Below are 27,065 nucleotides of genomic sequence, written 5' to 3'. Positions count from 1 at the left end.
AGATTTTTCCTCTTTCTCTGATTTCTGCCTCCTCTCTCATGGTCCTCCTGCCCCCATCTGTCCACTTATCCATCTGTTTTCTGTTGCTCATTGAGGTCTGGGTTCCTCTCCAAAGCCAGCTCCTCCAGCTCTTTTGGATGGACACCAATCCATTTCCTATCCAGCTGGGAGACTTAATCCCTCCAGTGGGGGGGCATCTGACTTCAACCACTGCTCAATCCACAAAGCAACAAAACCCTATGGCTCCTCCTGTAGGTGGTGGGCCCCCACGAGAACGTATGTGGCTAATTCAGGCTGAACCTGACTAGGTCCCATTGGTTCCCCGGCACCATGTCCTCCAATGGAGAGCCTGATTACCGCCACAGAAGAGGCAACAATCTGGCAGAAAAGACTGGAAAACCTGCCAATGGGTGGGCAAACCAAAAGGCTGCCCCACTTCTCTACCTGAGAGACAACAGAGAGCGAGAAAGAGAAGAAAAGGGGAAAACAAGCCCAAGCACGAATTATATTTAGAAGAAATGGTACAATAGCTTATTAAACACTAATCCAAAAGCAAAATAATATTTGTTAATGATTAATCTTTAACTTGGCATCTGTACATGTTTGAGAAATTAGGTTGTTTATTTTGTTATTGAGAATAAATAAAATTGTCATATTTTGTTTTAACTGGTCAGTGTTTTGTTGTGTTTAAATTCACATTTTCTTTTTAAATCAAAGTAAAAAAGAAGAATTTCAAATAAGAAATTTTTAAAAAGATGTCCTTGATCATTTTTCACTATACGATTTTTTTATAAGATGAAATTATACTCTTTTTTTCTCTTTCATAAAAAAATATTAAAGTTGTGTTTTTGCATGGCTTTTGTATTATTCCTGCACTCATTCATTTTCAAAACATTCATGAGCTGTTTATGTATTACTTTTATGCAGGACTTGCTGTTGGCTTGGTCATCAGGAGTGTCAACACTCTTGCAGAGGTAGAAAAAACTACCTCGGCTTTCCAGGAGAAATACTCATGCAGATGCTTCAATTCATTACTGTTCCTCTTATTGTGATCTCTGTGATAATAAGTAAGATAGTGGATCATTTCTCACCAAATTAACTGATATATTCTGGATATCTAAAGTGCTGTGCAGACGTCTTGAGCCACATCTCATTTTTCAGATATAGTTTCCAAGGAGCCAGACTTGCTTGTAATTTTAAAGTGGTCTTGAGCAGTAGTTCTCTCTGCTTTCGGAGGATTTCTTTGGACATTGGTGGCTTTTTCACGCCATGTTGTGGCGTTAACACACACACACACACACACACACACACACACACACACACACACACACACACACACACACACACACACACACACACACACACACACACACACACACACACATATACGAGAAACAGTCCTGGCCCTTCAGCTGAGCTATCTAGTTTCTAAAGTCTCAGTGGAAAGGTGGATGTCAAGAAGCTGCCTTTCTTAAGCAAGAGAAATGAATGAATTCAAATTTGATATTTTGTGCAGCATGGTGGAGGCTCTGTCACAGTTTTCAGCTGCTTTTTAGCCAGTGATGTCAAAATTGATGGAAGATTTAATGATGTGATCTCAAGCACACTGCCAGTACAGTAAAACCATACCTGGATAGGACAACGCATAATGGAAAACTGTCTGTCATGGCTTGGCCTCCCCAGAGTCTAGAGCTCAACATTATTGAGGCAGTGTGAGATCATCTGAACAGAGAACAGAATAAACGGGCGCCGACATCCACAGAAGGCCTGTGTGATGTCCAGCAAGAAGCCTGGAGAACTACTCCTGAAAACTACTTTGAGTTAAAGAAATTACAAGAAAGCTTCCTATGAGAGTTCAGGTTGTGCTGAAGAATAAAAAAATAAATCTTGACTTTCAAGCTCATTAAAATTTCCCCCTTATTTACTTTCAACACATTTGCATAGTACTGTACTGTCCTATACACAAAGTCCTAATAAAACATAAAATTATAATTACAAAGGCAGTTTCTTGAAAATAGTCGCAGTGGTGACTGCTGATTATTTAGAGTATCTTGAATACTGTGTCTGCATAAGCCTCACTAGCACATAACTCAATATCGCTAAATGCACTGATATATATCTAAAAATAAATGTTAAAAATTATTTTTTTTTGCAATTTAAAAGAACTGACACTTTCAATGGATGTAATATATACAAAAGTAGTGATTACAAAATAGTTGCGAAGCATTTATAACTCACATTTATTTGTCTAAAGCTATATTTACAAAAGACGTCACTTCATCAATATCACTTTCAATAAACAGCATTATCTGTTTTAGTCAAATTACAAACTTAATTTAGTCACATTTGAATTACATACAAATAAAAAAAATAAAAAGGTATTTGGACAGCATTATAAATATTACTCATGTACGTTGTAAAACCTGTTTTATGCCATTTTAACATTCAAACTAAATTACCATCAGGTATTGAATATCTGGATTTTAATTATGGCTGCTTAAATGTAGTATCTCTAATCTGGGTATGGTTTGTTTGAAAGTCTGCTGTGTCTATCTGCTGGTTACTGTATTGTCTTGTGTTTTATACTTTTACAGGAGTTGCTGGTTTGACTGCTTCTGCCTCCAGAAAAATAAGTATACGTGCAGCAGTATACTATAGCTTGACATCAATTGTGGCTGTGATTACGGGTAAAAGACAAAACTATAAAACAAGAAGCCAGTTACTTTCAGATTTTTTGTGGACATAATTGAAAATAGGAATGTCTGTATATCTGTGACTGTTGTAGTAAGTAGATATAATCTAATCTGAAGCTTGAAGCATCTTTCCAGCACCTTACTGAATTTATGCCACCAAGAATTAATGCAATTCTGGAAGCAAAAGAAAGTCAGATTTAAATATATGTAGTTTTATTACTGTGTAAATTAATGTTAATTCACAAAATGCTTCAAAATGACCAATAAGGACGTGCCCAGAAGTTGGGTGTGTTTAGCAAGACTTACTTTCGCGTCTTATTTGTGGTTCTGTATCTCTGTGTATGTCTTGCAGGATTAGCTCTGGTGCTGATAATCAAGCAAGGAGCTACTTACAACACTCAAGATATCAAAGAAGGAGATGAAGAAAATTTCTCCACTATTGATGCTTTGTTGGATTTAATAAGGTGACAGTATACAAGCAACAACAAATTGCAGTAAAGACTGCCATGATTTTTGTAGATGGTCAGCATGAGGAAATGAAAATATTTATGAAGGTTAATTCGTTTCTTAACAGAAACATGGTGCCACAGAATTTGTTTCGGGCCCGTGTCCAGCAGGTATTTTACCTTTCCTCATGCTATGCACACACCACTCCCTTGTTTGTTTTCAATAAAGGGTGAAATGTAATATTTATGCGATCTATGCGATTTTGTGAGCTTACTTTTTCAAATAATAATACATCAAATAACTGTCAGGCCACTTCTCTTACTGTGCTCCCCCTCTTGCTTCAGAATACCGCTGAAATTCATTTGGTGGCTCACTACGTTGATGATGTCAACACGCTTGGCCTGATTTTCTGCTCCTTTTTTCTTGGACTGACACTCAAGCTGATGGGGGAAAGAGGGGAGATCGCAGTTGAAGTTGTTACCATACTCCATGGGACCATAAAATATGTTATTAACTTAATGTTAAGGTACAGTGGAACCGTATAATCTGTGGTGAAATAGAAGTAAAAATATATGCTGCCTGGAGGTTTTCTCTCACTGTCACTGTCTAATGATCCATTTTTTGTTTCTTCCAAGTTTGAGAAAATTCAGGAGTCAAATGAGCTTATTTCACCAGAGTTGAATGAAGTTTTGTGTTCTGTAACTAAGACTGGAGTTTCTGGATGTAACTCTGAAAAAACTGGAGTTTCTGTTTTCACTTCTCAGCCAAGTTATGTTGATCCCGAGCCACCTGTTTTTGGATCAGTTAATAGTACAGGGAAGGCTTCGGTAGTACTAATTAATAGTGAGCTTTCAGATGTAGATTACATGTGTGAATCTGTTATGAAATTTTCTGACTTGGACAATCATAATCTCACTCAAGACATTAAAAATGCTGTTCAAAAGACTATTTGCTGCTCTGCTCAAAAGACAATTTCTCCTACTGCTGAACTAAACAGGGACAGTTCAATTTCCCAGCCAGATACTGTTCAGGCTACACCTCATGAGACTGTTGTTGGTGTTGCTTCACCCATGTGTTACGCGGCTCACCAGCCAGTTCATTCTGAGGCTGCCTGTGATAAACCTCATGTTTCCATTATCTCCTGAGTTAAATTTTACAAGCCCAGAGTATGCTCATTCAAAGACTGTTTGCGTTGCTCATTGTGAACTCTTCAAGACTGTGCGTTCTGTGATTGTCCAGGTTAAGAGCAACAAGGTGTCATCTGCTGTTAACAAGCTGGCAAAAATACTTGGTTTGAACACTGCAGAGTTGGTTGCTCAAGTTAAAGTTTTAGTTCCACGATCATGTCTGTATAAATCTGTGCTCCATGCTTTTCAGCCAGTAGTCCTGGGAACTGTGTGTGCAACTTCCCAGGCTGCATTTTGTAAGACTGTGTTTAATGTTGCTTCACACCCAGTTTATTCAGACACCGCTTGTATGAATTCTCCAGCACCTGTGACTGCACCTGAACTCACCTTTCCTAAGACTGCTAATGTCAGCCTGGACAACTTAAGAGTAGCAGTTTTACCAAGGTCAGCCAGCCGGCTCGGTCACTCAGGCACAGCTGGCTGCCGGCGGAGCTCACGGGCGCGTCACTGAAACCCCCCCCTGGCTTCTGCTCCGCGGCTGCTGAGTGACCCTTCATCTGGGACTCTCCAAAGTTTTGCTAAAAGTGCACAAATATTACACAATAGAGAATTCAGAAATCACATTTGATAGTGCATACTTCATTAGTTCATATTAATAAATCTAATAACAACCATACACAGCATTACCTAAAACCAAACTAAAATTAAAAGGGAAGGCATTGGTTTATTATATTAGTGATATTAACATATTATTATTAATAATGTTTATTGACATTTCTATGCCATTTACAAATACCGTCTGTGTTATATCTAAAGAAAAGCAAAAACACTAAATAAAAACCAAGTGTTCAAAATAATAAACTGTGAGTTTGGAAAGAAATAATAATAAAAAAAGAAATACAAAAAATACGAAACAATCGTTTTGCATTTATATGTAGTAAAAGCGTGTGTACGTTCATGTGACGTCATGACGCAGCGTTTATCGCGGATGTAAACACGGAAGTTTGTTTCACGTGGAGGGAAAAATCAATGATGGCACCGATTCTCGAGCGTTTCGTCAGCCCCGGGAAAGGTAACGGTCTCCGGGCAACGGGCAGGATACGCAAAGGAGAGCTGGTGATCTCTGCCGAGCCGCTGGCCTGCTGCGTGTCCAACAGACTGGCCAAAGAGGTCTGCCACCACTGCTTCACTCGGTAAGAAGACCGGGTGTGCTCGCTCTGTCAGTGTGCGAACAGCCTTTTGTGGAAAGGAAACGCTGCTGGGTGGTTAGTAGTGTGTTTAGTTAAAGTGGAGGCAGTGTGATGGTTGAGGACTCGCTCTGTGCTTGTGGGAAGATTAAATAGGTAAATGATTCCCATCTATGTTAGTTTGAGTTTACCGAAGGTGGTCTATACGGTCTACTGTATATCATAGACTGTATAGTCTTTATATATAAGTGGGTGCATGGGTACTATGGATATTTCTTGTTCATAATAGCTGCTAAATGATAACATTAGTAGATGTAGTTCTTCAACCGGCCACGAGATGGTAGCAAGGCTCCTTCATGGAGGAGGCAGACTTCAGTTATGATAATCTGACAGTGAAATTTATAACAGGAAAAAATCTTTATAAGTGCTGTAAAAACAATAATATCAACAATATCAACAACCATGAACCCCTTCTTTGTTAATGGGGGAACGAATATCAAACCAAGCACTTCATGGTTTAGACGGACTTTCTGATCCAAAGTTCAGCTTCACTTTCAATATATGTAAATTTTTCTAGTGAAATGTTTAACATCATTTGTCCCATCCACGACACAACATTTGGTCTATAAGATCTTTATGATAGATCAATATTGATTTGTTTTGACTGTGACTTTCTTCTTACGAATACAGTCCAAGTAAATGGAGTTCTGGAATTACTTTTGAGATAATTTTCTCATGTCACTTTGACCTCAGCCCATAGTGTTATTAATCTTTTAGTGTCTGCATATTTGGAGCATATTTCTGATTTAACTTGGCATAATGTATAAAGGGTTGCACTAAAAAAAAAATTACAGTGAATTTGTCTAAGGCGTGCAATAACTGACTTAGTATAGAGTTACAAGTTTTCACAGGACTATATGCAATCCTGGGGAAAATTAAGTGCACCCCTACTGCTACGATAGGAATTAAATATAGGTGCACAGGTGTGCTTATCAAAAAAATGTATATGATTGAGGTCAGCCTCTGTTTTAAGCACTTTTATAAAAGCAGACATTTAGACAGTTTCCTAGTCTGGAGCATTCAAGTCTGTGTTGACACAATGCCGCAGTTTCCCAAGAGTGGACTTCCCAGCAAATTCACAGTAAGTGCACAGAGTAAGTGCAAAAAAACCAAAGAGCCATGCCTCAGACTCTACAGGCCTCACTTAGCATGTTAAATGTTGAAGTTCAGTTAGAGAAAGGCTGAATATGTGTGACTTTTTTGGAAGGGGTTATGGTAGAAAGTCTCCTCTCTATATATAAAAGTACACGGCAGTATGGCTTAGGATTGCAATGCTGCATCTGAATAAATGACAAGACTTCTGGAATAATGACCTTTGGAGAGAGGATGAACCATATTGTGTTAGAAAACTTGGAAATGTTATTATCTTTGCGTTCATGACCAAGGACTCAAAGCCAGTAATATCTGTTGTGGCTTTTGTTGGTTGTATGATCTAAACATGTACTCTTGTTTAGATATAGAATATGCATTAAGAGTTAGTATGCACTATCAGTTGATATGGGGCCTCATGTTGGGTCCTTTATTACTGCCTGATTCTGAAGCTCTGTCCTTTATGCTGCTAAATTAATTTGTCATTGGGATACCAAGCAGCAAACTTACTGCGGTGTGATGTTTGTCCACATGTATACAGCACTAAATTAGCCTCAGATTGTTTTTTGTACTGACCAAGTTATTCTCTTGAAATTATAAATAGTTTCTCATATCAAATTCATAATTTTTTTTCCATTTTTCCTGATTATATGTGGGAAGGTACACATTATCCTTTATTTGCATCAATCTGATGACTTGTCCTTGGTTTCATCTCATTTGCTGCTGTTATTTTTTTTTTTTTTCAGTTTGATGCTTAATGATAGCACTGTGGTTTTCTCTACTGTAGCCAAACCTACTTAATCAGGCTAAATGGACGTATGTGAATTTAATGAGGCTGCTAAGGAGAGAAACAAGTGTGCTAATTTCTGGTGCAAAGTGATAGGTTAATTACTGTGGGCTATAAACAGTACATATATGAGCCTAGGAAACAAATGAATAGAGACAGTCTAGCAACGGGATCACATCAGCCGTGATGCCAGTGACTCTCATCAGTGGACAGCACTCGCGTTCAGCCTGGGCCTCTGTTTTTGTGTTGTATAGTGTTGACAGACTTGTCCAAAACTAGCCTTTCTGTCATGGCTGGTTGCAATGATCAACACAAGAAGTTATTGCAGACATCTTCTGAGAGAATATTAAAATACACATGTTTAAACAAGAAAGTAATGCTTTTTAGAGAGTGTACTCACTCTTTAATACTGCAGTCAAAATTACTATCTCTTCTCACACTGTAATATGTATCTGATGAAATAATAAATAGTATTCAGTTTCATGGTCAATGAAAATGAAATCTCCTGATCTGTACCCCACCATCAACACATACACGTAGATGTGTGGGTAAAAGTCTCTGCAGTGCTGTGAAAAACGGTCTGGGCTCACCCTTTCTGATTTTGTATTAATTTTGCATATTTGTCACATAGTTTCATATTTGTTATTACAGCTCAAATAAATTTAAATATGAGACAAAGATAACCCAAGTAAACACCAAATGCAGGTTTTAAATTTTGATTTCATTTGTTAAGGAAAAAATCGTTTGTGATAACTGGCAGTGAGTCTTTCACATCGCTATGGAGAATTTTGGCCTGGTCTTGTGTGCAGAATTGTTTTATTTCAGCTGCATTTAATGATTTTTGAGGATGAACCACATGTTTCATGCCAAAGCATTTCAATCTGATTTAAGTCTGCATTTCGATTCATTTTGTTTTCAGCAGCAAGGCAGCCCTAGACCATAATACTACCACCACCATGTTTGACTGTTGCTGTGATGTTCTGTTTATGAGATGCTGTGTTCATTTTACAGCAGATGTAACAGGAGTTAATCTTTCTAAAACGTTCAACTTTTGTCTCGTCAGTCCACAGAATATATAGAATATGTGTATATTAGGGGTGCAACGATACTCGTATCGATATTGAACCGTTCGATACAGTGCTTTCGGTTCGGTACGCATATGTATCGAACAATACAAAATTTGTAATTTATTTTATCAACTTTCCTTCTGACGATGCTGTCTGTGTTGAGCGCTCAGTGAATCAGCGTTCGACTACTCCGCCTAGGTTGCACTGTCGAGCGCAGATCCACTGAGCGTTCAACACAGACAGCATCGTCAGAAGGAAGAGCGCAGGGCAAGCTAGCAGACAGAAGTTAAGCTCTCCTTGCAACATGGCAAATTGAACCTCCCCCACCCTCATTCAGATCTGGCGTTTGGAATTATTTTGGTTTTCATGTGATGTATGACCCTGAAGGTAAGCGCGTCATAGACTAAAGTAAAACAGTATGTTGGATGTGCCACGCAATGCTCAATTACATGGGTGGGAAGTAGTGTGTTAGTGCAGTTAGCTCATTAACGTGTTAGCCGTCCAGCCCCACGCACGGGGCGATCAGGGGTAGCTCGTTAACGGAGATTTGCCATGTTGTGGCGTTAACGTCATTTCAACGAGATTAACGCTGACAGCACTAGTGGGAACACAACGAATATGACTGCACATTTACACCGACATCATCCTAGTGCAAAGACAAGTGGAAGCAGACAAAAACAACAAGCATGCATGCTACAAACTTTACCCGAGTCATTTAGACAGCCGTTAGCACATGATTCTCCTTATGGGGACCTGATATGTTTAATATTGTGGCGAGCTCAGACAAGGAGGAGACGGAGGTGTCGTTTGGTCTTGCTTCCCGTGAGCTAGCCAGAGAGCACAGCCGTTTATTGACATCTGCAGAAGAACACTGCCGCTAGCTAACTGCTCAGCGCAGCAACCGCACAGCAACAACAACAACAACACACAGGGCGCCCTCTGACCCCGGAAGGACACGCCGTCGCAGCGAGAGGGCGTCACCCGTCACTATGGCAACATAAACAAAACATAACTGTACAAACAGAACCCTGAACAGCCCTGACCCGCTACATAGCCCCCACCTAAGGGGTCAGTCGTCCCCGACGACGCCATTACCCCACACAAAGTCCTGCAAATGTCCAGGTGCCTTCTTTTGGCGCACCGGCCGGTCACGACCGGCGGGGGAAAAGTCACTCGGGTCAGAACATGGGGTGCCACCATCATCCCACTTCTGACACCAATGTGGCGAGCTCAGACAAGGAGGAGACGGAGGTGTGGTTTGGTCTTGCTTTCCGTGAGCTAGCCAGGGAGCACAGCCGTTTATTGACATCTGCAGAAGAACACTGCCGCTAGCTAACTGCTCAGCGCGGCAACCGCATAGCAACAACAACAACAACACACAGGACGCCCTCTGACCCCGGAAGGACACACCGTCGCAGCGAGAGGGCGTCACCCGTCACTATGGCAACATAAACAAAACATAACCCCGAACAGCCCTGACCCGCTACAATATGCTGCTGAGAATATAGCCCAGAAGAAGCGTATAGTATTGCTTTTATTTTGGAAAGAGCCATTTCTCTGTAATAAACTCTCTTTTCCAAAGATGAGTGATTCCTCAATCAGATTTATTTTTTTAATTACTTTTGTTTCAGCAACATTAAATTTAAAAACTGTACTTTTGAGTTAAAATATATATTTATAATTTTAATAAATGACAAATTAAAAACGCATGAAAATTTTTTTTGTATCGAAAAAATATCGAACCGTGACACCAAAGTATCGAACCGAACCGAACCGTGAATTTTGTGTATCGTTGCACCCCTAGTGTATATATAAATATAAATATAAATATACATATATATATGTATGGAATACCTGTTTTTTGGGGGAAAATGGCCAAAAACACACTGAGGACCAAGTTGTATGTGCCAAATGTGGAGCAATCCATTTGAACTTAAGTAGGACAGTTATCTTTCTTGGATTTCTGTCTCATCGCTGCCTTGTTAAGGAAAGAGTGGGTCATCACTGTGCAGGCTCCAGTTGTGACACAGCAGTGACAGTCAATGATCAGTAAATTTGGCACCGCAGCACATCCACTTTATCCACGGTTAATGACGTTAATGTGGGGGATGGAACAATTCTATTCACTTAACTGTCCAAGTGCCCCAGAGATACACGCTGCACCTCACACTGCTTTGTTAGAGCAGCAGAAGACTGTCGCCGTGTGCCAATAGCTGCAGTGTATGCCTCCTCCGTTAGTTACTCAAATAAAAGCTCAGATAATAGAATAATAGTAAAGAGATAATAAACACTCTGCTGGAATGTAAATATGCTACATGAACTAACTTCAGGACAGGGCTGTTTATTTTCTCTATTGTTTCTTTTTTCCGAGCTGCTTCCTATGCATAGTGACAAGATGAAGATGAATCAGCCAGCAGATAAGAGGGAATGCAAAGGTTATATAAAATAAAAACTAGTGTTTATATGTAAACATAACATATAACAAGTAAAAGTACAATAAAGGGAAAATAGAGAACCATAGAAATGAGGCAAGAGGAAAGTAAGAGAAAGATAAACAGCCAGAGAGCAAGAAGTGGGAGGGGTGACTCATAATACAGTACAGATTTAAGTTCCTCCACAGCCCAACGTATCATTGTGTCTTCCTTAGATCCCTGCATTCAAATTGTGGACAGATAAAACAAGTGACATCATAGAAAGTAGGCAGCCATCGCTGCTGAGTAAGCAACTGATGCTGTTTCTACCTTGTGGCGGCCAACTTTGCAGCACTCGTCAAACCAGCTAAGAACACGTTTCTGCACCTTATGCAGTTGCAATTGGTGCAAATCGTTTAAAACCATAACCGATGGGACAGAAATATTTAATTTTGTTGACAGATTGTCAGCAAATTGACTTTAATTTAATTGATTTAACCATCCTCCAAAAAAAATGGACTAGTGTGCCCTCTATATAAGTTATAAAGCTGTTATGGAGTCATATACATCCTAATTCCATCCTACTATGTTGATGGTCAGGAATCCCAGAGGACTGTTTAATCATGTCCCAACACCATGTAATCAAAAGCATGGCTGAGGTCGAAAATATCTGTCATCCACAGTGGAACGACTGGCAGTGGGAGGTACGTTTCTTTCAAAATCTAACTTGGAGACTGCTCCTTTGAGTCTCACACAAAACCTTGAGTAATGGGTGTTTGTTAAGAGGAATCTACCATGGGACATCATAAGTCTTCATGGCAGTATCCAGCAGCAAACTTTATAATATAAAATTGGACATTTTAGCACAGAAATCTATGGCTGTTGTCTTGGTTATGGAACAAGCTCCAAGTGGTCACTGGAGGAACTGCAGTTTTTTTCACTTGACTTAATTCTTCCATTTTTGTTCAATTTAACAACTCGTACATTTAAATTGTATTGAGACAAAAGATGATGTATCGTTAGGAGGGCATGACCTCTTTGAGTGAAGGGTTCACTTTATACACTACCAGTCAAAAGTCTGGACACACTTTCTCATTTCATGTTTTTTCTTTATTTTCTTGACTATTTTCATTGTAGATTCTCACTGGAGGCATCAAAACTAAGAATGAACACACATACATGTTTATGTAGTAAACAAAAAAATGTGAAATAATTAAAAACAGGAATTTATATTGTAGATTCTTCAAAATAGCATATTGTTCTCTCAACGCACTGCAAAAAAATGTCAATATTTGCCAATTTTCTATAATAATTCTTGAACTTTGCAAGTCTCTTATGACAGTTTTTCAAATGCTGCAGCTCTAGCCATCTCACAAGCCCAGTCTTGCTATTAAAATGCTGGATTGAACCCAGCTTCTAATTTGTTTATCACCGCCGATCCAGACTGACCCGTCCCCTAAAACAAACAATCTTGAGCTAAGCTTTACTGGAATCTCTGAAATCTCGCGTATAATTCCACGAACCCTTTCCTAAAATTCCTCCAGCTTATCACATGACCATAGAACGAGTAAAAACACCTTCTTTGGACTTCAGTATGTGAAAGTTTGTACTTTGTAGCCCTCGGTCCAAGTCTAAAGAGTCTGAAGAACAGGCATAGTTTTTAACTCAAGGCTACAAAACAAGTGGTGCTGTTTCAGTAGGAACATGTGTTTTTGATGTGCAATCTGTCTTTTTCACACAGCCGGTAGCAGTTGCTTATTAATCAAAAGTGTCTATTGGTTGTGATAAAAAGTTGGACAAAAAAAATATGGGATTGTTTATTTTCTGGCATGACGGTCTCTTTGTTTTACACGCTGTTTCAGGACTTCTGGCTACAAGCTTTAACATTGTAACTTGACATGTATTCAGTTCAGTTGTGTCAAAAGACACAAGAACACAGAGTTATAACAAGATAAAATCAATAAAGAATTAGAGTTCATGTCTCTGCAGAGTTCAGCTATTTTTCTCTGTGCTGTGGGCAAACACAGGTTTGTGTGGGCGCGTGTGGGATGATTTAGAATAGGACACAGGCCATAGGTCATGTTGATCATGTTTTTGAGGTATCGAATAAGTGCTTTTTGCTACATCAGCTTGTCGTGAGGTGGACATTCATCAACCCGAGTGTGTGAATCTTATTATTGATTTTTAGCATTAGTGAGAGATCTGCAAATTGTGTTATCACCAAAAAACATTAGGGACGCCTCGTGCGCACGCACAGGCAGAGTTTGGCCTCAGAGATGTGAGGTGTGTTTTCCCTGTTTTCACTAAAAACACAATTAGTCTTCACAGCATGACTGAGTGTTGAAGAATGTGTGCAAGTGTGCAATTATTTGTGCAACTGTATGCAAGAACAGAGAGACGTACTTTATGTTTGTGCGTGCGTGCGTGCGTGCAGGAAATGAGCAGGTGGTGGGGTAGGGGGCTTCAAAGCTGAAGTTAATTACAGGCCTTGAAGGCTGTATGTAAGTAATGACTGATAAATGCCGAGGGAGTACATACGCACACACAAACACACACAAAGAAGCACACACATCTCAGTAGGATCAAATCGCCAGAGGTCAACAAACAAACAACTAGAGGTTCTCAGACTGACAGAGAGTGAGGAGGGGGTGAGGAGGGATGGTGGGGAGAACAAAGGCAGGAAATAAAGAGAAGTGTTTTTTTATAGTTAGAAGAATTTCTTACTATTCACACGGCACAAATGCAAATTCAAACCACATTTGAAATGCAGCCACATTGCTCGCCAATTAACTAGAAAACAAGGTGTAACAATCTCTTTGTCTCCAGGTTTTTCCTTTTTGGAAAGCTGAAGAGACTTTGAAATTCATCAGAGGTGGAAAGTTTTTATTGGAAATCTCAATAGTTTAACTCTTTATAATAATGTTATACATTATATTTGGACCCCTTTGTCTTCTGAAGTGTCAGGGTTTTTTGTGGCAGAGATTGAACAGTGTGCTGGAAACACTCCTCAGAGATTGTGGTTCATATTTACACGATAGCGTCACACAGTTGCTGCGGATTTGTTGACCACTGATGTGAATTTCATTTTAAACCACATCCCAAAGGCGCCCTATTGGATCGAGATCTGGTGACTGTAGAGGGCATTTGATAACGGTGAACTGTCATGTTCAAGAAACTAGCTTTAGATGATTTGAGCTTTGTCACTCGGTGCGTTATCCAGCTGGAAGCAGCCATCTGTGATCATGAAGGGATGGACATGATCAGCAAGAATACTCAGGAAGGTTGTGGAGTGTAAGCTTTACTCAACTGGTGCTAAGGGACCCAACTTAGAAAAAATCCACCAGACTGTTATACCACTACTAGATTGAACCGTTGATAGGAGGCAGGGTGGATCCCTGCTTTCATTGTGTTTACATTATATTCTGACCCTGTCATCCGAATTTCATAGCAGAAAATGAGACTCAGCAGCCTATGTATACAGATACAGATGCAACAGGGATTCCTATATATTAATATCTAATAATTCTGTCGTTGCTCATCTGGCTAATGATTTTACACGTCACTTGTGTTTTATGTCATGAAGGTTTATATAAATAATATAAAAAAAACAAAACAAAAAAAAACACAGGACACATAAAATATGTGTGACTATTTCATGCATTAAAAATATTTATCAGACTTTATCACCTGTTCTTAATGCAGCCATTCACACTGACTGTGGAATTTCACTGGACATTTGTGAGGCATTTATTTTTTGGGATCAAGCTTGATTTGTCTTCACATATCTGACCAATCAGACCTGCATTTGGCAGCCATGGGTTGGTTGAAAATGTGCACCAGTACTGAATATACAGTTATATGGTATTTTACTTCAGACACACATCTAGATTCTGCTCTGGATCAGCTCTCGGAAAATATTTCTTTACCTCCTTGGATGTGGTTCCAACTGTGCTAAAAAGAGTTTAAACATTCCCACTGAAATCCTGAAATCATGTCATGATACAGCTTCAACTCCTGGATCAAGCCTTGAAATTCTCCCTGCTGCTGCCTTGTGAGAATTTGATGAACCCAGAATCTCAGTTTCTTTGTTTTTTTTGTTTAAAAACATCCGGACCAGATCATCATTGCTTGCTGGTGACTTTTTGCGGTGCGTTCAGTGTGTGCAGATACATTACACGACAAATTTGCATCAGAAAATTCATAATTTTTCTTGGTTTCTTCGCAATGTGCTCTGTGCTTAATGGCTTTTAGTCTGTAGTTTAAAAGATAAATCAGAAATGTCTTTGGTCATTTTGGCCATTTTGCTCTGTCCTATCACACTGGGAGTGTTTCAGAGCGTGAAGTGTTTATTCTGCAAAGAGTCTTTTTATCGTGAAAATCAACCACATTCTCTGTGTCAATCCTGTGTCGCCTTTCTGTCCTCGTTATCTGTTTAAAGCAGGAAAAAATAGACCTGGTGTGAATTTTAGTGCTGCAGAAAGGAGAGCTGTTTATTAAACATGCTGCGGCATGCCTGGTGGGATCACAACAATTGTCTTGAGTGGGTTCGATCTACTCCGGTAACCCAATGCTGAGCTAAATGTGTGGGATAGAGTGATATAGTTTAGGCGTACCTCTGTAATTTATAGTTCCCAAGCATGGTGTTTTTTACAGTTCCAGTTGAGTTGCCATTTACAGTCACTGATCTGATCTGAACGGTAAATGATCACACTCGTGCAGGCTGTTTGTTTTGATGGGTGAAAAAATAAAAGAGGAAGTTCCAGAAAAAGATGGAAATATGAAAGACACGACTCGATCTCTCATGGACAGATAACACATCAAACATACACCCACTTTAAAGGATTTTTCTCTTTGCTTGACAGACCAAAGAAGAGCTCAAATATGTTCTTTCTGCAGTGAGGCTGGCACGTGTGTGTGTGTGTGTGTGTGTGTGTGTGTGTGTGTGTGTGTGTGTGTGTGTGTGTGTGTGTGTGTGTGTTAGGTGAGGGGGGCAGGGCAGCATTATCTCTGTCAGATGAAGTCTTTATATGTGACACCAATCTCTCACTCATTGTCTCTTTGGACCACACATGCACACTGTAGAAGAGTGAAAACAACAATAACAAAACTGCTAAAGCTTTTGTCTTATTTATAGAGGGAAACTTTTGATTGAAAGATAGATGAACCAGTTTTCTTGGGGTCTTACGCATTTCAAGGCACATAAGGAATATTGACAGTTGACGTTAGAGTTTTGTTCTGCTTTCAGCGTTACAGGGAAGCCAGTACAAAGAAAACAAAAACCTTTTTCACACATGCACCGCAGAACATTTTTAGATGTTACCCAACAGAGGTGCATGTGTGTGCAAATGGATGTAGCTTGATTAGACGTTTAGTGTTCTTCATTTTGCCAGCTTTCTATTATGAAATCCGTATTTTGTACTAAATAGTCTTGTTATGGTCCTTTTTTTTTTTTTGTGTCCCGTTTGGATCTTTAGCCATCAGAATTGTTGTCTTAAGGCCAAGAAAGATGCCAAGCAGATTTATTTTACCAAGTGGATCATCATGGCCTTGCCATATTGGTCCATTTGATTGACCTTTATTATAATTATGTATTTATTTTATTTTCGATTGCTACAAACGGGACAGACATGACTGGGGGATAGGACAGGGAGAAAGAATGAAAGAAAGAGAGGGAGAGAAAGAAAACCAGAGGGGAGAAGAGACGGTGAGAAAGGGGGGAAGAAAGAAAGAAAAACAAACAAAACACCTGGATCACCTGTATGGAGAAAAAAAAACAGAAGAGAAAGCTTGTTATGGTCTTAAAAACATTTCTTAAATGCTCTTGAGATGAATCCTCATTAAATACATCAGATAATGAGGTAAGCTTATGTGCAGGTAATCTCTGTTTGGGGAAAAAGGTCAGGCTTCAGACTGATCTAAATGCTCTGTTTCAGTTTTCTGCTTTTGGCCCCACCTTGTGTTTGCGAGGGACAGCCAATAAGAAGAAAGGTGGCTTAACCTTCCATCTAATAGCCACATGGTTCCAAACCTCAGCCTTAACTTGCTTCACTAATCTGGACCGCCCCACTGTGTTTGTGCTGTTCAGGACCGTGGAAGCTTTTTACATTGTAGAAGAAGAAGAAGAAGCTACATTTGGCTGCTCACTTATTCACAAGGGGTCTGCACAGCAGGTAGCTCTGCGTGATTTGGTGGATTATTATGCTTTATGCTTCTCCTAAGGGATCTGACAAATGGTGTGGCCTGGTATGTGGTACAGACCATCCAAGAGGTTTGTGCTTCAGTTTTGTTAAATGAAACTTTATTATGCTTTGCCTGTGTCCCACTCCTTTATTTTGTAGGTGCAGCTTGCTAACCAAGCTTGCTAGTGCCAGCCTGTTGAAGACGTGTATAGTTGTGTTGGTCTTTACTGGCACTTCAGTGTTATATAAGCACAGAGATTCTTACATCATAGAGAGGAAGATGCTGCAACAGAAAAGATGAAATGATTGCTTCTATTTCTATACCACCACCAAATGACGACGCCTGTTGTTTAGCAGAGGACTGCAGCGATTCCAACACATCCCAACCGCCAGTATAAATTGTTAGGCTTAGTTTATGGTCGCCACATTGGTTGTTGCACACGCCAGCTGTGAAATTACCACGCCCCGTAATGGTTTAGAGCTGATTTCGACTTCTGTGCTGAATCTTTGTAGAACCTCTGATGTAAGTGACTGACTCAGTTACTAGCATTCATGCTGTTGGTGGGTTAATTACCTTGTTGTTGTGTCCTGGTGTTTCACAAGCAGTACCAGCCACAATAGAAACAAATAAAATGCTGGGACATTTTTCTCCTCTTTGTCCCTGCTCTGTGTTTGTTTGTTTTTTTAAAATATATTCAAATATGATATTGTTGTACTTTTAGTAATCTCACTCCAGGAATTTGGGGCCGTTTTTTCATTTAGGGTTTGGACTTGCTTGTACTATTATAAACATCTGCATTATAAGTACAAAAACAGTGGTTGGCCTTCATCTTCTGCCTGTTTCAGACACAGGATGAGGTAAAGAGCTGTACTTAGGTCCAGTGCAAAATGAATAAGGTTTATTTTGAACAGCATATTAAGCTGCTCCAAGGAAAAATATGGAGTTGGAAATGAGCATAAGTTCTCTTTAAATACATTTTAAGAGCAGTTTATACACACACACACACACACACACACACACACACACACACACACACACACGGATAAGAGTATGTGAATGCAGTGGTATATGAAGCATACAGATTACCTCTTTAGATGCATTTTGACAGGGCTACAGAGAGAGGAGCACATGAGAGGAGGGAAATGGTTCAAAAGGCAAGTCACCGCTCTTCTTCCTCCTCCTCCTCCTCTCTTAACCTGCTCCCTCATTTTTATTCATTCTTCCATATGCTCATTCCGACATATGTCTCCCTACCTCTCTTCCCTCCTTCCACATTTTTTTTCTTCCCATCTGCTCCCCCCTTTCTTCTCTCTCAGTTTTTCCTCACCCGTATCCTCCATCTTCTCATTCCTTATCGTTCAGAAGCATTTATTTTGTCCCACCTGCCTCTGCTCCCTGCTTCACTCCCGGGGTAGATTATTTTGCTTGCATCTGCTTCTCACTCCTCTCCTCCTCCTCCCCTCTGTTCTTCATCTCCTGCAGTTGGATACCCAGGTGTCTCAAAACATGCACACGCACACACACAGCTGTATCATTTGCAAACCAAGTGATTTGCTGTAAGCTGGGAACACACCTTCCCATGTGTGTAATGCTTGGTATTATTCATCTAGCAAGCACATCTGTTTATCATTTTTTGCTGTACTTGTGGGGACCACATGCACACACAGAAATTTTATTCGATCCTCTGGGGGATGATTACTTCGTTTTTTCTGGCATAGTTTGTATTTTGCAAGACAATTAATGAAACCCTGTGTTTTTCCAGCATGTGCGTAGTTCACAGTGTTTGTGTGAGTGTGTTTGTATTCTGAAGAAATCTGGATAAATCCACAAAGCTCCCTGTTGATTCACATTATTGTGATCATAGATGGTGCATCTGTTACTTGTGGATTCTGATGTCTCTCTTTGGCATAAAGGGACAAAAACTAGAAAAAGACCAATGTGGGTAAAATTAGTTTTCTGAGAACCATCTGAGATAAAATTGCAAGCATTCATGTACTTAACTCATTCATTTACTCAACCAGAAAATATTTGAGTTGCTGTCTCTGACCAGTTTGGATGAGTTTTTTCTTTCCGATAATTACTGGTTGTGAAATCCAGTCCTGCAGTTTTTCTGACGTTGAATTGGGTTTTTATGGAGCCATGTGAGCATCTGTAGTGCAGACGTACTACACGGCTACGTTTCACAGTCGAAAATTAATTTTAGTCGATATCAGCACACTTCTTTTGTCAAATGTAAATTCAGGTTGTTCAAGATTTGGCCGTCAGACATTACTGTGAGATCAAACCACAACTATGCATGTTTCTAATGGCTTTATTCCCTTTACAACCATTGGTTTTATGATTTATATTTGCTTTTAAAATTCTTATCACCTTCAAATTTACTACACCTATTTAGCTCCAATGCTTATGTATGATCGTATATGTTTTATCATTGTGGAAATGCAAATATACTCCTACACTTTGAAATTATTGTTAATATAATGCCACCTGTAATCTTTCCAGATGGGGTTTTTATCCTAACCGATTCTATCCTTGTTTTCTTTTCTTGTTTTGTTTTTTTTAAATTAATAGATCTCTACATTTTCAACTTTTGCTTTTGTCTTGACATTATTTAATTATTGTGATTATTTTATCCATTCTTAATTTAAACATGATTCTGAGTAACTCTGAAGGAAGTAATAATGACCAAACCTGGACTAGGAGCACAAAGGCCGTATTTTAGGTTTGTATCTGTGTTTTTCCTTTGTACAGAACATCTGTTAACTATGGTAATGAGGCAACAAGAAGGTGATGCCTCATCATCCTGTGTGAGACCCCTCAGGTGTCAGTGAATCATCTTCTAAACAACCATTAAGAATTCAGCAAGGGTACTCAGACATCTCAAGATGCAGCTGTTCCCTCCAACTCTCTCTGTGAAACACACACACACAAAACACACACTTAAATCCGTGTAGCTGCAGATGCCTGCAGGGTAATGATTGGATGAACTGTGCAGACTGTGCTGTTATTGCATAGGTGAACACAGTAGATGGCAGTCAGATACCTTCAGAAAGTGTTTAACACTCATGGATGCTTTGTCTAACATTACATTAGTGTACAAAAGTCTTGAGCCACCTCTCATTTCTTTAAAGTGGTCTTGATCAGTAGTTCTCCAGACTTTCTGGAGGTTTCTCAAAGCTTTTCTTTTTAATCCAGTCCTTGTACCTGACCAGTTACAGAGGAATGTTTTTATTTAAGCCAATTAACACTGACCTATGACTCATTCAAGCATGAAATGTCCTTCAAGGGATGAACCATTGTTGTGGAAACACATGACAGACTTAGCAAAGAGCCAATTTAAATTGTGTCTTTAGGCACTTTATTATTATCAGCCTGACACAAAAACACATCATTTGTTCCTATTTCTTTAGTTGAATCAATGAAAAATGATTACAAAAAATAAAGGTATTTTTGCACTATTAGATCTTTGACAAATCATGACATGATATGGAAACTCGACAGGTAGAGGACATAAAAAGAGGCAGGCCTAAAACACTATCTATAGCAGATAACCAGAATCCGAAAGTCATATCCGTGAGAAATTGGGAAAAATTAAGCAAAGACCTGACACATTACGTGGGAGTTGTGTCTGGACCTTCAATTGATTCATGTACTATTTGCCAACCTTGGGGAGAAAAGGCTGAGGTTTGCGTAATTATACAAGAACTCGACTGAAAGCGATGCGCAGTAGGTCTGTTGAGTGATGAGTCCAAATATGAAGTTTTTGCTTCCAGTCATTGTCAATATGGTCAGGAGAGAGGTGCAACAATGTCCACAGCCATCTTTAAAATACAGTGGAGACTCTGCCATTGTTCGGGGTGCCTTTCAGCCTTGGTGTTGGAGATTTCTTCAAAATTGGTGGAACTCACAACACAGGAAACTACTGAGAGGTTTTAGTCCATCATGCAGTACCATTGGCAACAGTTTCGTTTTTCAGTATGACAATGATCCCAAACACACTGGCAATGCTGTAAAAGCATACCTGGATAGAAGGCACACAATGGATCACTATCAGTTGAAAACTGGCCTCCCCAGAGCCCAGACCTCAAGATTATTGAAGCAGTGTGAGATCATCTTGACAGAGAACGGAAAGAAAGGCAGCCATCTAGGGCTGCTCAATTAATCGAATTTTAATCACGATTACGATCTGGGCTTTCAACGATCATTAAAAATGACTGAGCCGATTATTAGCCCCTCCCTCGTGCTTTACTCTTGCGCTGCTCCGTGTGGCAAATCGAGCGCACCTCTCTGCATTTCGAACACGCGTCACAACAATTAAGAGGACCCGAGGGAAGCTCAGAAAGCTAAGCAGAAGTTATTTGGAGAGGAGAGTGACTGCCGTTGGTTGAAAAGAGAGGTAAAAAAAACTTCAGTGGTGTGGAAACATTATGGGTTCGTGGAGTCAGACGTGGATCAAGTAGAAATATTGTGTAAACTTTGCTACAGTGTCGTAGCTGCACCACAGAGCAACACTGCAAAGTTCACTAAACATAGATGTTTGCATTTTTCATTTATTTTTTATATTGCAAACATTTGCACTGTTATCAGTATTTGCACACTATTTTATATTATTTTTTGACAATCTTTAAAGTCATTATTCAATACATTGTTATTGTTAAATAAATATCGTCAAATAATCGAGATCTCAATTTCAGTGAAAATAATCGTGATTATCATTTTTGCCATAATCGAGCAGCCCTACCAACATCCAAAGAAAAGCTCTAAATGTCTTTCAACAAGCCTGGAGAATTATTCTAGACTACTTAAAGAAATTACAAAAAAGCTTGCCAAAGAGAGTTCAGGCTGTGTTCACCTTCAACCTTAATAGAATCCTACACTTTGGAAACACTTTTTTTTTTAAAATAAATTTTTTTTTTACCTTTTATACTGTATTCCCATGCATGTTTGCACCTTTTTATAGGTTGCACCTGCTTCCCTCTTTTCTAGTAAAATATAAAGAAATGAGAAAAAGCTCAAGACTTGCACAGTCTTTGCATTCTAATACACAGCAGTAACAGTGCTGGCAGTGAGTTTCTGCTGGAATTGGCTCTGTTGCCTTTGCTGGAAGAGCTCATTTGTCAAGCACTTTCGAGAGGGATGTGTTTCACGTTGTCTTCACACTTCCAAGCACTGCAGACAAGAAAAAAGTTTCTTAAGAAGATCATGAAAATGTTTGCTTTATTACTCCAACGTGTGGAGCAGTAGAGACCTTTCACAGGAGCTGTCTTTCCTGGATAGTAATGGTGAACAGGGTATAATAATTCCAGATGACAACATATTGACATATATTTAAATTTTTTTAAGTAAATTAAGAAAAAAGAAATATTTAAGCCAAAAAAGCAGCAGCCAAAAACTTACAAATAATTATTCAATGAATCAAAATCTAAACATTAAACATTAAGGAGCTTAAAATGAATGGTTTCCTTTTCTGTCCATTTGGGAGCAGAGCCAGAACAAATGTTACACAAACTGTTCAGCTGCGTGTTTTGTAAATGGTGCAGAGGATGGTCAGCATGCAAAAATGATACACTCACTGATCACTTTATTAGATACAGCTGGTTAGTACCAGGTTGGACCCCCTTTATGCCTTCAGAACTGCCTTAATTCTTTGCAGGATAGATTCAGCAACATGCTGGAAACATTCTTCAGATTTTAGTTCATTTGAAATTAACCTGATGTGATATCTCCCTTTCCATCAAATCCCTAAGATGCTTTTGGGATAGGGATCTGGGAATGGTGGAGGCCGTTTGAGTAGAATGAACTCAAGAAACCAGTTTGAGGTAATGTGAGCTTGGTGTTGAGACATGGGGGTTTTATCCTGCTGGAAGCAGCCAGCAGAAGATGGGTACACCGTGGCCATAAAGGGATGGACATGGTCAGCAACTACACTCAGGTTGGCTGTTGTGTTTAAATGATACTCAGTTGATACTAAAGGGAGAAAATATTCCCCATATCATTACATCACCACTAGCCTGAACCGTTGACACAAGGCATCAGGGATCCGTGCTTTCATGTTGTTTATGCTCTTCTGACTCTGTTCTGACTCTGTCATCCAAATGTTGCAGCAGAAATTAAGACTCATTAGAGCGGGCAACGTTTTTCCAATCTTCTATAGTCCAATTTCATCACCCTGTCTAAATTTTGGCCACAGTTTCCAGTTTTAGCTGGCAAGAGCAGCATGTGGTATGGTCTTCTATTGCTATAGCCAGTCTGCTTCAAGATTCAACATTGTGAACCTTCAGGGAGGCTCTTCTGCATACCTTAGCCATAACAAGTGGTCAACAAGGAATTCAATTCTCCCTCAGAAAACTGCCACTTACTGGATGTCTCATTTTTGGACTATTCACTTAGAATGCAGGAAAATCCCAAAAGAGCAGCAGTTTACTAAAACCAGCCTGTTTTGCTGCAACAATCCAGTTTAAAGTCAGTGCGCCCCAGGGTGGCTGTGGCTACAATGTAGCTTGCCATCACCAGTGTGTGAATGTGTGTATGAATGGGTGGATGACTGGATGTGTAAAGCGCTTTGGGGTCCTTAGGGACTAGTAAAGTGCTATACAAATACAGGCCATTTACCATTTACCCATTCTGATGCCTGCCTTGAACTTGCAGGTTATCTTGATCATGCCTACATCCCTAAATTAATCGAGTAGCTACCATTTGATTGGCTGATTATATGTTTGTGTTAACAAGTAATTCGACAGGTGTACCTAATGAAGTGGATAGTGATTGTACAGAACCATTTCAGATTAACTCTGGATTCCTCCATCAGGAGACACAAACAGTGTGTTAAATCAGCAACAATGACAAATTACCTCAGCAAATAATCTGTTTGCATTGATATCATTTCAATTTTAAGGCTACAGAAACATCTCCTAGCAACAACATGTCCGGGGATTACGTTTCAGTTGATTCTGACAAAGTTGTACTTTTGTATTTTCTTACTCAGTTGTATATAGTATTTTATTTTATTTCATTCCAGTGTTTTCTAATTTCTGCTACATAACTTTGCACTTTTGCTGTAACGAACGAAATTTCCCACCTGTGGGACTAATAAAGGTGATCTTATCTTATCTTATACTTGTGGAGTCGCTCCACATTTCTTTTTGCTGTTTAGATTAATGTCTCGGTCTGTCCAACAAGTCCCGAAGCCAGATAGAGTCACAGTGTGGTCCTGGAAGTGAGTGTGACATATGTCGCTGCAACACTGCAGTGCTCAATGAAACACATCAAACTTCCCCCACTGTCTTCCCTCTAAACCTAAATCAGCTCACGAAGCTCATCCATATTATCATACAAACAGCTCATATTCACCATGGTGATCGCATGAACAGCTCCAGCTCTGAAACTCCATCGTCTCCTTCACAGCTCCTTCAGGAATCGCAGGCTTTGCTCCAGGCAATAGAAATGGCAGTAAATATACTGCCCAGAGCATAATGTGAAGACAAAAACACAAGCAGACTTATAAAACCAGACTTTAACATATTTCCAAAAGAAAATATGGCCATATTATTAGGGGTGCAACGATACACAAAATTCACGGTTCGGTTCGATACTTTGGTGTCACGGTTCGATATTTTTTCGATACAAAAAAATGTTCATGCTTTTTTAATTTGTCATTTATTAAAATTATAAATATATATTTTAACTCAAACGTACAGTTTTTAAATTTAATGTTGCTTTGTTGTTGCTTTTGTCTGCTTCCACTTGTCTTTGCACTAGGATGATGTCGGAGTAAATGTGCAGTCATATTCATTGTGTTCCCACTAGTGCTGTCAGCGTTAATCTCGTTAAAATGACGTTAACGCCACAACACGGCAAATCTCCGTTAACGAGCTACCGCAGATCGCCCCGTGCGTGGGGTTGGACGGCGTCAACACGTTAACGAGCTAACTGCGCTAACGCACTAGTTCCCACCCATGTAATTGAGCATTGCATGGCACATCCAACATACTGTTTTACTTTAGTCCATGACACGCTTACCTTCAGGGTCATACGTCACATGAAAACCAAAATAGTTCCAAACGCCAGATCTGAATGAGGGTGGGGGAGGTTCAATTTGCCATGTTGCAATGAGAGCTTAACTTCTGTCTCGCTAGCTTGCCCTGCGCTCAGTGAATCTGCGTTCGACTACTCCGCCTAGGCTGCACTGTCGAGCGCAGATCCACTGAGCGCTTAACACAGACAGCATCTTCAGAAGGAAAGTTGATAAAAAAAAAAAAAAAATTGTATTGTTCGATACATATGCGTACCGAACCGAAAGCACTGTATCAAACGGTTCAATATCGATACGAGTATCGTTGCACCCCTACCATTTAATGTTTGTAGCCATTACAGACTACCCTAGGAAAATAAAATAAAAGTGGCTCAGACTAAAAAAATTACAGTCATGCTCATAAATTGGATGATAAGTTAATAACGGAGGTATCATGACAGTCCATGGCAGTGGATTTATGTTAATATTTTTATTTTACATATATACTCACACACCATTACTTGTCATGTTGGAGTGAGACGTACCACGCTGTGTTGACCGCTCAGCCTGAAAATGAGAAAACTCACTCAGGCACGACTGGACAGCCCAGAGACGAGAATACCACTAATTATTAACATACACAAACGCACACGCACACACAAACGAAATCTCATGGATGCCATGTAGCAGCCAATACTCGCGGGAAATTAATTATCATGCTACACACACCAACAGAGGAATGCTGAGGTAGGCCTAATTAGGTGTCTGATAGCGTAGACTTAACAAAATTGACCACATATACGCCCATGTGAGCGCAGCGATCTATCCTCCTGCATATCAATGGAGAAATCCAGCATTTTTCAGTCACTTCACCTAATTTTGAGTGACATCGTTTTATTATTTCTTTTTTTCTAATGTTGATGTTTCTCCCTGTTGTATTTCTTTCACTTCTGGATTTTTTAATTCTTCGCTAATTTCTATTTTATCCACATCTGTGTCATAGACGAGGCGTTTGTGTTAAAAACAAAACATGCTTGTGTTTGTGCTTTCCTGATCTACAAAGTCATAAAAGCATATCGCTGTTGTTTGGAGGAAAAAAATTAAAGTAGGCACCACATTCTATACGTTATACTTCACTGACTCTGCTCATTTCTTTTTAAATGGCGTTCATTGTAAACTATGTAGAAAAAAAAGGATTTTTTTTCTTGTAAAAATACTTATTGTTACACATTCAGTTTAATTTGATCTAGAATTTGATGACTATTAAAATTACTGAACATATTCTACTGTGAAGGGGGGAAAAATTCTCTGCAAGATGAAAGGGAACCTTATGACGAAGCATTGTCTTGATTAACCGTCTCTTTTGATGTCTTTCGAGTCTGTGTGTGCCCCCTTTGAGTAAAAAAAGTTATTTTGACTGTTTTGTGATTGATTGTTGATTCATGTCAGGAAAATCCCAATTGCATTTTTTCCAAAAACGGGTAATTTTGCATTTTGTTTCTTAAAACTCTGGCCAGTTCCCAGTTGTCACAATACTATTATTATTATTATTTCTGCACAAGTGAGCTTTTCAATCATAATAAACAAATAAACCTTAAAATAAAATCACAAAACAATGCTGACTAAAGTTACAGATTTCCCAGAGGATTATAGGGTCCACCCTTAAAAGGCTGCTTGTTGTTGTGTTCGGTACGATGGGATGCGTTCGTTGTTTCCACAGCGAAGATGTGAGGTGCAGCTTTGAAACAAAGTCCTTTTGAACTTGTTCTTCCAAACTTTGTGGCGCAAATGAAGTGAAAAACCTTCAAACGGCAGACACAGCTCCACTGTTGGTAAAGGTGTTTTCTGTGGTTGCTTCTATTTATTCGTCATCTGTCTTTGCTGTCGCTGTAACCCTCCCAGTTCTTAAGAGTGTTCTTGCTAATTACCATTAGCCATTGAGCCATTCAGCAGTGCAATTTTACAAATGTGCTGGCAGTAATGTTAGAGTGTTAGTAGTGTTAAGT

The 27,065-nt window shown here is 39.4% G+C and overlaps 2 protein-coding genes across 4 annotated transcripts in view; one reads left to right on the top strand and one right to left on the bottom strand.

Annotated features, from left to right (window-relative positions):
• Positions 1-304: 304 nt before the first annotated feature.
• Positions 305-26,199, bottom strand: LOC146678468 (uncharacterized). Of its 3 annotated transcripts, XM_085396837.1 has the most exons (5): positions 25,575-26,199; positions 24,399-24,506; positions 4,708-4,845; positions 3,463-3,580; positions 305-444 (listed from the first exon to the last, which is right to left on the bottom strand). In XM_085396837.1, the coding sequence occupies exons 2-5, from the start codon at positions 24,399-24,401 to the stop codon at positions 305-307; spliced, it is 399 nt and encodes a 132-aa protein (XP_085252963.1). In that variant the 5' UTR covers positions 24,402-24,506; positions 25,575-26,199. The 3 variants fall into 3 exon arrangements, 1 of the variants encoding a protein (XP_085252963.1); XR_014909415.1 differs by lacking the exons at positions 305-444; positions 3,463-3,580; positions 4,708-4,845 and adding exons at positions 19,963-21,069; positions 21,967-22,217; XR_014909412.1 differs by lacking the exons at positions 305-444; positions 3,463-3,580; positions 4,708-4,845 and adding an exon at positions 19,963-22,217.
• smyd3 (SET and MYND domain containing 3) overlaps positions 5,242-27,065 on the top strand; it is a 114,335-nt gene continuing 92,511 nt past the window's right edge. Inside the window, exon 1 of the mRNA XM_085396506.1 lies at positions 5,242-5,460. Coding sequence (XP_085252632.1) covers positions 5,297-5,460 — 164 coding nt within the window. The 5' untranslated portion in view covers positions 5,242-5,296. The remainder of the gene's footprint in view (positions 5,461-27,065) is intronic.

The sequence above is a fragment of the Rhamphochromis longiceps genome, linkage group LG1, assembly GCF_057381845.1.
Source record: "Rhamphochromis longiceps isolate RC_006_pf linkage group LG1, R_longiceps_female_GT1.1, whole genome shotgun sequence".
In the NCBI taxonomy this organism is placed as follows: Eukaryota; Metazoa; Chordata; class Actinopteri; order Cichliformes; family Cichlidae; genus Rhamphochromis; species Rhamphochromis longiceps.
This window is presented reverse-complemented; position numbering and strand designations above follow the sequence as displayed.